Source organism: Oncorhynchus clarkii, chromosome 10 (assembly GCF_045791955.1).
Source record: "Oncorhynchus clarkii lewisi isolate Uvic-CL-2024 chromosome 10, UVic_Ocla_1.0, whole genome shotgun sequence".
NCBI lineage: Eukaryota > Metazoa > Chordata > Actinopteri > Salmoniformes > Salmonidae > Oncorhynchus > Oncorhynchus clarkii.
Window position 1 is genome coordinate 10,721,908 of NC_092156.1, and position 12,167 is coordinate 10,734,074.

The 12,167-nt window shown below is 43.1% G+C and overlaps 1 protein-coding gene across 1 annotated transcript in view; it reads left to right on the forward strand.

The window, feature by feature from the left end:
• The first annotated feature begins 2,034 nt into the window (after window positions 1–2,034).
• Window positions 2,035–12,167, forward strand: part of LOC139419427 (neuronal vesicle trafficking-associated protein 2-like) — a 43,937-nt gene continuing 33,804 nt past the window's right edge. Inside the window, exons 1-3 of the mRNA XM_071169376.1 lie at window positions 2,035–2,199; window positions 2,679–2,845; window positions 10,152–10,268. Coding sequence (XP_071025477.1) covers window positions 2,717–2,845; window positions 10,152–10,268 — 246 coding nt within the window. The 5' untranslated portion in view covers window positions 2,035–2,199; window positions 2,679–2,716. The remainder of the gene's footprint in view (window positions 2,200–2,678; window positions 2,846–10,151; window positions 10,269–12,167) is intronic.

Below are 12,167 nucleotides of genomic sequence, written 5' to 3' on the forward strand. Positions count from 1 at the left end.
ATATAAATTACAGTTTGTAACGCAACGAAATAGGAAAAATGCCAAGGGGAATAAATACTTTTGCAAGGCACTGTACTTTCCGAATGCACTGTACATACAGACAGAAAAAACATACGCTAACATTTTCAATTATTTAAATTATTTAAGTTATTTAAGTTGTTTAAGTTATAATATATATTATGATCAGGCAAGACAAGATATAAGTGCCTTTAAACGGGGTGTGGTAGTAGGTGCCAGGCGCACCGGTTTGTGTCAAGAACTGCAACGCTGCTGGGTTTTTCACGCTCAACATTTTCCTGTGTGTATCAAGAACGGTCCACCACTCAAAGGACATCCAGTCAACTTGACACAACTGTGGGAAACATTAGAGTCAACATGGACCATCATCCCTCTGGAATGCTTTCGACACCATGTCGAGTTCATGAGGGCAAAAGGGGGTACAACTCAATATTAGGAAGGTGTTCTTAATGTTTGGTATACTCAGTGTATAGATGATCTGGCATATGGACTCATCTTGACATCAGACAACTTTTAACATCTGAACATCTGATTTTGGATTGCAATGTCCAGGGCCATTTCTAGCATTTTTGGTGGGGCCCTCCCATCTCGCGGACAAGATATTTTAGCTGCCTCGTCTTGGTGGTGGAGAGAAAAATGTGTGGCTTCAACGTTAATTGCGTGGAGAAAATGTTGCAGTTTTAAAGCACATTTTCTGTAAATCAATTTTTTTTTCATGGGGAAGAGAAAACATTTAGCAGATTTAAAATTAATTTCATGCAATTCTACTCATTTTGCCATGGGGCGGAGAGAACACTGCTGTTTTAAAGCAAATTTCCTGCAATGTTACAAATTTTGCCATGGGTTGGAGATATTATTTAGCAGTTTTACAGCTAATTTCCTGCAATGCTACACATTTTGCCATGTCTTATGCAATGTTCATATGATATCTGAGTGAGAGTGACTAAATCAATGGGGACTCCTGGAGGTGATGGTGCCTAGATAGCTTGGGTGCCCGGTCAGTAATTCGGCCATGATTATTAAAATGTTTAGATAGCTGTCAAGACTAATGTTAGCTGACATGGGCTAATTGAGTTAACTTCAGCGACTGACATAACAAGACGAAAACTGTCCTACTATCAATCCTACCTAAACAGTACATTGAGTTGAGGCCAAGGACTGTTGAAGTGGCCGTTTATGTCTAGAAACGGCACTGGCAATGTCCATTTTAATGTTATTTCTCCTCAGTTATACTTAACTGCTCCTCAGTTCTACTTTCTAACCAAGTGGGAATGTGGTAATTACCAGTTGCGAAGTCGTAAATACGAGTTGTGTGCTTTCACGTTTTGAACTGGGAAATACCATCAAACATGGTGGTCTTTAGAAGGTTTGTAAGTGTTTTGCTCTTTTTTGGCCGACGAAAAGTATATCCAGAGCTGCTTTCACTTTCTAAATCAAAAGGAAGATGAACAGAATCAATAAACTACTACTGCTGATGACGCCGCCGTGCTTAATGTCTTTTTTTGTTGACAAATAACGTCAGAGATGTGCAGGGGAGAACGGGGATGATAGATGAGTTTCCCACTTGTAATTATCAATTGAATTGGCGTTCAAGTGGATTTCCCCAGTCATGTGCTGTTATTTACAAAGTTACTAGATGATGTGAAGGCAGTTTTATAGAGATGGCAATGTTTTTATGCAGGGGGAGAGATACAGACATGCACCGTAAATGTTGGGCGGATTATTTACTGTAATCCGATTAGATTTTTTTTTTTTAATAATCCGGGTTGATTACAGTTACTTCATTTAGCTATCCCGAAACATGTAATCCGTTACTACCCAACCCTGCCGCACAGTTATAGCGTCAGGTCCCTAGATGGCGATAAAGACTAAGAAAATACATTTTAGTGAGGTTTGTGGTTTTATTCAAATCGGCCAAAACAAATGTGGGATTTCATTCAAAAATCCACCTAGTGGTGCCGTTTGCAAGTATAAAGTGAGGAGGCAGTGTTTGGGTTTGGGGGCTGGGCTGCCTATGTAATCTGCTAGTCTCTGCCTACTTTCTCGCATCAGCACCACCAAGCTTTGATTGCGTTTTAGCCCGGTCTGCCTGCATCTGCGTTCCTTGCCTCGCGTCTTAGATATTAGCCTACAAAACAGCAGACGAAGAAACGAAAAAGGATTTATAGAAGTGTGTCCATCGTAAGTAGATGTTTTTATTTGACATATTCTGTTTTTGGACGCTAAGGACGAAGTAGTCTAGGCTAGGCTACTGCAGGTGTAGCCCTATGAACATAGCCCGATAACATAGTATTTATTTTGATGCCTGCTGCATGGCGTTGGAAAAGGTGATTTTCCACAATTTTTAAATGTAGAATATATTAATTTTGATACATTAGATGGGGGAAATGATATCTCAAGTTAGCCTGCACACCCACGTATTTAATTTATCAAATATTTTGAATAATTAAACGGGGTTTCATAGCGTCTTATTACCCTGTTACAATATTTGATGTTATTATGAAGTTAAAGTTTAAATCAAATGTAGGTCATTTAAATGTTTAAATAAACTTGGTTGGATTAAATAACAAACGTATCGATTTGCGTGGTCAGTAGATGTTTTATTGTTTGATAAATGACACACGAACAATGAACTAACATAGTTTTTGTTATATTTACAGCATCTGCTTGAGAAGTGTACTATTTTCTATTAGTAAAGATGGTTAAACTGGGGAGCAATCTAGAAGACAAAGGCGCTAAACCGGTCAGTGTGGAGGATGGCTTCCAAAACGTGCCGCTCATCACCCCTCTGGACGTCGGTAACCTCCAGTATGGAGCCCCAGACAAGGTAAAATGGACTATCTGTCTGCTCTGCTCTCCGACTCACTCCATGATTTATTGCCATTGCCATTACGTAATTGAACAGAAATCCCATCTTTCTGTCATCTCAATTGCCCTCTTGCTTCCTTTGTTTAAAGCACCTATTAAGGAAGCAGGTGTATAACTGGGATGTACATGTTCCATTCAAGGAAGCCAGCAAACATGTAAATCTCTAATTTACTTTGACAAGAGGGTTTATTTTTTTGGTCCAGCACTGACGACTTCTGCTGCTTATTACACAGAATGATGATGCATGAATCACTGAACTGAATGTGATTGATATGATTGATATGAGTAATGATATTTGTAATTGTTTAATAATGCATATAATTGAATCTTACTTTGAAGGGATTTTCAATCATAACAGCTGATCGGCTAGTGTTCTCCATATGAACGCAGCAGTTTTTTTAAACATGTTCATAGGAGTGAAGGACAGGTTCTTTGTTGTGTTGTCACAAGGCATATCTGCTGATGTCATTTCATGCATGTTTTACTTCAGCAGGGAATGCTGATATTAATTTGACATTGAGGATGTAAAGAAATAACTGTCCTCTCTCTGTGATTTATTTGTCAGCTCCCAGCTGATCATGAGGCTGGCTCTTGGTTTATTTGATCGACAGCACAGCAGGGCCCGTGGCCCCATGCAGGCCGAGCCCGTCACTCTATAGTAACCATTAGGAGAAGAACCGTGACACTTTTGCAGAGTGGTGCTTCAGCCCTCGTCTTGTATTCTGCTGATGAAGGCACAATCTCCCAGTACACCTGCTAACTGGAGTGGCCTGTCACTCCACACAGACTTGCAGCATTACAAAAGAGCCCTGTGTCATATTTCACTAGGGGGGCAGGGTCACAATAGCAGGTCCTGCCTCTCCTTCCACAACAGTGTTATAAAGGGAGACTCTGGGGAGACGGAGCACCATTCAGAATTTTCAATGCGTTGATTCATGCCTCTCAAGTGTCATATAAGATATACCATTCAGAGAGTCAAAATGGGTCAAGAACAGTGCTATTGGGCTGTGATTACGGGAACAGCTGCTTTAGAGAACATGTCAAAATGGATAAGTACATAATTGCTGGTTGTTTGGAGATGGAGTTGTTGAAGTGGACTAGGTACCATGCCAATACATTTCCCCAGGGTGGTTGGATAACTAGAAAAAATATGAAGACTCTACTTTGCATACAGCCTTGGAAAATGCAGTTGAGTTATTTATTTTAATGGAAAATTATTGACATTTGAAACAATGCAGTGAAGACTCATTTCATAATGTGTTTACAGTGGTCCTGTGTTTCCTGAACAGTGAAAATGACATGAAATTACATGACATGACATCAGAGGGTTTGAATAGTCTTTGTTGTCTCTATGAAGAATGGACATCAATGTCTCCAGATTCCCCTCAAAGCGCTGTCATTCTAGTATCTAGTTTGTTCCTGACAGAGATTGAGAGGTGGTCTAGGCAGGCTCTCAGAGCTCTGGAGGGCAGTGGTGTGTGTAGACTAGACACAGTGTAGTCTTGTTGGGCTACAGATGATGCATAGCTCTGGGTACAGTTCACATTCTGCTGCATTCCCTAGATTCCATGTTCACCGTCTGGTTAAAAACCTCCCTAGCCTGAGGTGATGTTACCATGTTTTCTCAGAGATTCGTGGCTGTATGTTATACGGAAATAATGTTTTTTTATGGGGTGGATCAGCTTTAACATTGCAGATAGATTGCAGTGTCTATCAATGTAATTGTCTGCATTATTTACAATCCACCATATATATTTTGTTTATAAATATAGATATTATTTTAAATATATTTAATAAGTTTTCCTTTATTATTTTCCCCTAACCCTACCACCCCTCCCCTAATTGGAGTAAACTAATGGACAACAACACTTAGGCTTCTACTTCCAGTTTATACATACTAAATAACAGTGGAGGCTGCTGCGGGGAGGACGGCTCATAGTAATGACTCGCTGGAACGGAGCGAATGGAGTGGCATCAAGCATATGGAAACCATGTGTTTGATGTATTTGATACCATTCCACCAATTCCGCTCCAGCCATTACCACGAGCCTGTCCTCCTCAATTACGGTGCCACCAACCTCCTGTGCCATATACATTTCATGGACGCAGTATATTATACATTAGTTATCTTTTATTTGTCTTTAGTCCCACCCTTCAGCTCCCCTCAACACCTCCCATCTATCTCTGAACATCATTTAATTTATATTTGCCATATATTGTTCAAGTGTTCTGTGATGTTTCACAAAAGTTCTGAACCTTTCTATTCTCATAGTTTTCTACAGATTGTAAATTAAAGATACACATTTTAGGTAAGAGCATTATTATACTATTGATCAATTGACCATGACTTTTCACATCACCCAGCAGTGCTATTCGCAGAGTTAACTCCAGGTAAATGTTACAATTCTTCAGCCATTGCTGAACCTGGGACCAAAAACAAGCTACATATGGACAATAACAAAAAAGAAAATCAAATGATTATTTCTTTTCGCAGCAAAATGTCACCGTTTATCAGGTGAATATAAAACAATAACTGAAATAGATGGAAGTGAAAGTCAACCATGACACCCTCTATGGATATTATTACAGAGAGTGGCCTAGAGGTCTAAAGGGCATTTACATTGTACCTTCAAACATAACTCAAAACACGGTGGGGTTGAGTCTATTCTGTCATCATGTGTTGGAGGAGTTACCAGGGAGCTACAGCTGTTGATATCCCTCTAAGTCTAACCAGGGCTGCACAGGGCTGGACAGGGCTACACAGAGCTACACAGGGCTGGACAGGACTATACAGGACTGGACAGGACTACACAGAGCTACACAGGGCTATGCACGGCTGGACAGGACTATACAGGGCTGGACAGGACTACACAGAGCTACACAGGGCTGGAAAGGACTACACAGAGCTACACAGGGCTGGACAGGACTACACAGGGTTAAGCACGGCTGGACAGGACTATACAGGGCTAAGCACGGCTGGACAGGACAATACAGGGCTAGACATGGCTGGCCTGGACTATACAGGGCTGGACAGGACTACACAGAGCTACACAGGGCTTAGCACGGCTGGACAGGACTATACAGGGCTGGACAGGACTACACAGAGCTACACAGGGCTGGAAAGGACTACACAGAGCTACACAGGGCTACACAGGGCTGGACAGGACTACACAGAGCTACACAGGGCTAAGCACTGCTGGACAGGACTATACAGGGCTGGACAGGACTACACAGAGCTACACAGGGCTGGACAGGACTACACAGGGCTAAGCACAGCTGGACATGACTATACAGGGCTAGACAGGACTACACAGAGCTACACAGGGCTTAGCACGGCTGGACAGGACTATACAGGGCTGGACAGGACTACACAGAGCTACACAGGGCTGGACAGGACTACACAGAGCTACACAGGGCTAGACAGGACTACACAGGGCTAAGCACGGCTGGACAGGACTATACAGGGCTAGACAGGACTACACAGGGCTGGACAGGACTACACAGAGCTACACAGGGCTTAGCACGACTACACAGGGCTGGACAGGGCTAGACATGGCAAGACAGGATTGGCCAGGGCTACACAGAGCTAGACAGGGCATCACAGGGCTACACAGGGCTAGACAGGGCTGGACAGGGCTACACAGAGCTAGACAGGGCTACATAGGGCTAGCCAGGGCTACACAGGGCTAGACAGGGCTACACAGGGCTAGACAGGGCTACACAGGGCTAGACAGGGCTACACAGGGCTAGACAGGGCTAGACAGGGCTGGACAGGGCTAGACAGGTCTAGACAGGGCTGGACAGGGCTACACAGACCATATTTGGGGACTTTTTTTTGTTATCTTGCTAGTCTTATTATCTTGGTAGGTTTATTATTTTGAGTTTCTTTGGAGTTTCACCTCCTTATTCCTTGTAGCAGTGATGCAGTCATTCATGTGCATTATTCAGACAGGAAGTCATTGCGTGTGTCCCAAATGGTAGCCTATTCCCTATTTGGTTCACTACTTTGACTAGGACCCTATCCCTAAAAGTAGTGCACTAAATAGGGAATAGGGTGCCATTTGGGACGTATCCATATAATGACATAAAATGTGATGCTGTTCTAGGATTAGACAACAATCTCTCTGTAATCTTATTATCAGCCTTTTGATGTACAGTGGGGCAAAAAAAGTATTTAGTCAGCCACCAATTGTGCAAGTTCTCCCACTTAAAAAGATGAGAAAGGCCTGTAATTTTCATCATAGGTACACTTCAACTATGACAGACAAAATGAGAAAAAAAAATCCAGAAATCACATTCTAGGGATTTTTAATGAATTTATTTGCAAATTATGGTGGAAAATAAGTATTTGGTCACCTACAAGCAAGCAAGATTTCTGGCTCTCACAGACCTGTAACTTCTTCTTTAAGAGGCTCCTCTGTCCTAACTTGTTATCAGTATAAAAGACACCTGTCCACAACCTCAAACAGTCACACTCCAAACTCCACTATGGCCAAGACCAAAGAGCGGTCCAAGGACACCAGAAACAAAATTGTAGACCTGCACCAGGCTGGGAAGACTGAATCTGCAATAGGTAAGCAGCTTGGTTTGAAGAAATCAACTGTGGGAGCAATTATTAGGAAATGGAAGACATACAAGACCACTGATAATCTCCCTCGATCTGGGGCTCCACGCAAGATCTCACCCCGTGGGGTGAAAATGATCACAAGAACGGTGAGCAAAAATCCCAGAACCACACGGGGGGACCTAGTGAATGACCTGCAGAGAGCTGGGACCAAAGTAACAAAGCCTACCATCAGTAACACATTACGCCGCCAGGGACTCAAATCCTGCAGTGCCAGACGTGTCCCCCTGCTTAAGCCAGTACATGTCCAGGCCCGTCTGAAGTTTGCTAGAGAGCATTTGGATGATCCAGAAGAAGATTGGGAGAATGTCATATGGTCAGATGAAACCAAAATATAACTTTTTGGTAAAAACTCAACTCGTCGTGTTTGGAGGACAAAGAATACTGAGTTGCATCCAAAGAACACCATACCTATTGTGAAGCATGCGGGTGAAAACATCATGCTTTGGGGCTGTTTTTCTGCAAAGGGAACAGGACGACTGATCCGTGTAAAGGAAAGAATGAATGGGGCCATGTATTGTGAGATTTTGAGTGAAAACCTCCTTCCATCAGCAAGGGCATTGAAGATGAAACGTGGCTGGGTCTTTCAGCATGACAATGATCCCAAACACACCGCCCGGGCAACGAAGGAGTGGCTTTGTAAGAAGCATTTCAAGGTCCTGGAGTGGCCTAGCCAGTCTCCAGATCTCAACCCTATAGAAAATCTTTGGAGAGAGTTGAAATTCCTTGTTGCCCAGCAACATCCTCAAAACATCACTGCTCTAGAGGAGATCTGCATGGAGGAATGGGCCAAAATACCAGCAACAGTGTGTGAAAACCTTGTGAAGACTTACAGAAACGTTTGACCTGTGTCATTGCCAACAAAGGGTATATAACAAAGTATTGAGATAAACTTTTGTTATGACCAAATACTTATTTTCCACCATAATTTGCAAGTACATTCATAAAAAATCCTACAATGTGATTTCTGGATTTTTTTTCCTAATTTTGTCTGTCATAGTTGAAGTGTACCTATGATGAAAATTACAGGCCTCTCTCATCTTTTTAAGTGGGAGAACTTGCACAATTGGTGGCTGACTAAATACTTTTTTCCCCACTGTAGGTAAATTATAATGCAAATACAGTCTGTTTGATTATCTGACTCAGTGGAGCTCCTAGGATGACCTACTGTACCTGGGGAACTGCATGTCCTCACCCAAGGGTAGCCTACATATTGCTTTTTCCCCATGAATGAGAAATGAAATGCCAGTGGTAATGATAACAGTGTCTCTAAAAAAAGACAGAGAGGCATGGGGTGCAGACAGCCTGGTATTTCAGGGGGGAAATGAAATGTCAACATGATGGGGGAAGAAGTTAGAGAGGCTGTAATTGCAGAGTTCAGGGCAAGTAGCTGAGTCTCTTGGAGACTTCAGGACAATATAATGCCGTTAATTCCAGGTTGTGCTGTGGAGAGAGGAGGTACCAACGGTTTGTGGAAGGTACAGTTATTTGGTCCTATTATTGGAAGCGCTAGCGCCATTCAGTTCCTGTAATTTGTCAAGTTAGAGAGGTCCAGGGGAAGAGTGTCTGCAGATGGATATCTGAGAGGAACAGTACAGTCACAGTGGCCTGTACCAGTGATAAGGAACCAGCAGTACAGTCACAGTGGCCTGTACCAGTGTTAAGGAACCAGCAGTACAGTCACAGTGGCCTGTACCAGTAATAAGGAACCATCAGTACAGTCACAGTGGCCTGTACCAGTGATAAGGAACCAGCAGTACAGTCACAGTGGCCTGTACCAGTGATAAGGAACCAGCAGTACAGTCACAGTGGCCTGTACCAGTGATAAGGAACCAGCAGTACAGTCACAGTGGCCTGTACCAGTGATAAGGAACCAGCAGTACAGTCACAGTGGCCTGTACCAGTGATAAGGAACCAGCAGTACAGTCACAGTGGCCTGTACCAGTGATAAGGAACCAGCAGTACAATGTGCTGAATTCATCAGTCATTTACTGCAGAGTATACTTTCTGACGAAATCTTCAATGTGACTTTCATACAAGCAGCACAATGAGGCTCACCTGGATGTTTTTACATTTTTAATTGAACCTTTATTTGACTAGGCAAGTTAGTTAAGAAGGTTGTGATACAGCCCGGGATCGAACCAGGGTCTGTAGTGATGCCTCTAGCAGTGAGATGCAGTGCCTTAAACCGCTGCGCCACTCGGGAGCACTCAGGATGTAATCACGTGCACATTTTTATCTCTCTCTCCCCCTCTGTGTTTTGACTGCTATTCTGAGCCAATTTCAGTGAAGAATGGCAGAGTGACATTACTGGGACAGGCCTCTGCTTACCCAACTCTCTGTTCCTCTACATCGTGTTAAAAGAGAGTGGATTGGTTCTGATTGGGGTGCATCATACAGGCCAGTGCCTAAAATAGCCAACCCCTGACAGTTGCTTGGCAGAGACAGAGGTTAGAGTTTTTATGTTTCTCTCTCTGCCCTTGAATAGATAACACAGTGATGACATAACACGGTGATGACGTAAGAGTAAGACTGTGCGGTATGATGGCTCTGTCTATCTGAAGTCCAGCTAACCCCTAAGGGACATTTTTTTGCTGTGTCACTGTAACTGACTGTGTTTTGCCCTCTCATTTCTCTGTAGGTGGTGGTGAAGACACGGACTGAGTACCAGACGGACCAGAAGAAATCCAAGATGAAGGTGCCCAAGGTGGAGGAGTTTACCATCAGCTTCACTGATGGAGTGTCAGAGAGACTCAAGGTACTCTGAAAGTTAATTTCTTAATTCACTGAGACAGACCAACTCTTCCCTCAGCGCTAAGATGCTACGTTGCTACGTTGCTGCCTGCTAGCGTTGTTAATATTAGAATTCCGCTCCTTTCAGCACATATAGTGTTCCTGAGGAGTTATCTTTGGGAATGTATCAACTTCACGGATGCAGATGTAAGTTCCTTAGGATTCCTTAGGAGCTGTACAGGGAACACAATGGTAATTGGGTTGTCATGGTAGCCAGATCTCACGCATAAGCTCATGAGAATCTCTGTACTACTTGAGCTAGCAAGCTGAAATGTCCGTGTGAATATAACAGTGTGTGATCCACAGTACCTGAGACATACTGGATGTTTCTTCTAGATTTATTACACATTATTAACATACAAAGTAGATACCCAGGTTGAAATTGAAATGGACCTGCAGTTTCTTATAGAGCAGCTCTGTCACTTACAGTGAGAGGAGACCCAGACCGTAGAGTGAAATGTATTGACCTCATCCATAGTTAACACATGCTCTGCTTTCATTAGCCTCAATAGCAGTGGTCATTGTTCCCTCGGCACATCAAATCAATGGGCTGCAATGTCTTATACAGTCCTGAGAGTGAGGTCTAGGGCTGGGAATTGCCAGGGACCTCACAATATGATATTATCAATATACTTAGGTGCCCATACTATACAGTGGGGCAAAAAAGTATTTAGTCAGCCACCAATTGTGCAAGTTCTCCCACTTAAAAAGATGAGAGAGGCCTGTAATTTTCATCATAGGTACACTTCAACTACGACAGACAAAATGAGAAAAAAAATCCAGAAAATCACATTGTAGGATTTTTAATGAATTTATTAGCAAATTATGGTGGAAAATAAGTATTTGGTCACCTACAAACAAGCAAGATTTCTGGCTTTCACAGACCTGTAACTTCTTCTTTAAGAGGCTCCTCTGTCCTCCACTCGTTACCTGTATTAATGGCACCTGTTTTAACTTGTTATCAGTATAAAAGACACCTGTCCACAACCTCAAACAGTCACACTCCAAACTCCACTATGGCCAAGACCAAAGAGCTGTCAAAGGACACCAGAAACAAAATTGTAGACCTGCACCAGGCTGGGAAGACTGAATCTTCAATAGGTAAGCAGCTTGGTTTGAAGAAATCAACTGTGGGAGCAATTATTAGGAAATGGAAGACATACAAGACCACTGATAATCTCCCTCGATCTGGGGCTCCACGCAAGATCTCACCCCGTGGGGTCAAAATGATCACAAGAACGGTGAGCAAAAATCCCAGAACCACACGGGGGGACATAGTGAATGACCTTCAGAGAGCTGGGACCAAAGTAACAAAGCCTACCATCAGTAACACACTACGCCGCCAGGGACTCAAATCCTGCAGTGCCAGACGTGTCCCCCTGCTTAAGCCAGTACATGTCCAGGCCCGTCTGAAGTTTGCTAGAGAGCATTTGGATGATCCAGAAGAAGATTGGACGACTGATCCGTGTAAAGGAAAGAATGAATGGGGCCATGTATCGTGAGATTTTGAGTGAAAACCTCCTTCCATCAGCAAGGGCATTGAAGATGAAACGTGGCTGGGTCTTTCAGCATGACAATGATCCCAAACACACCGCCCGGGCAACGAAGGAGTGGCTTCGTAAGAAGCATTTGAAGGTCCTGAGGTGGCCTAGCCAGTCTCCAGATCTCAACCCCATAGAAAATCTTTGGAGGGAGTTGAAAGTCCGTGTTGCCCAGCAACAGCCCAAAAACATCACTGCTCTAGAGGAGATCTGCATGGAGGAATGGGCTAAAATACCAGCAACAGTGTGTGAAAACCTTGTGAAGACTTACAGAAAACGTTTGACCTCTGTCGTTACCAACAAAGGGTATATAACAAAGTATT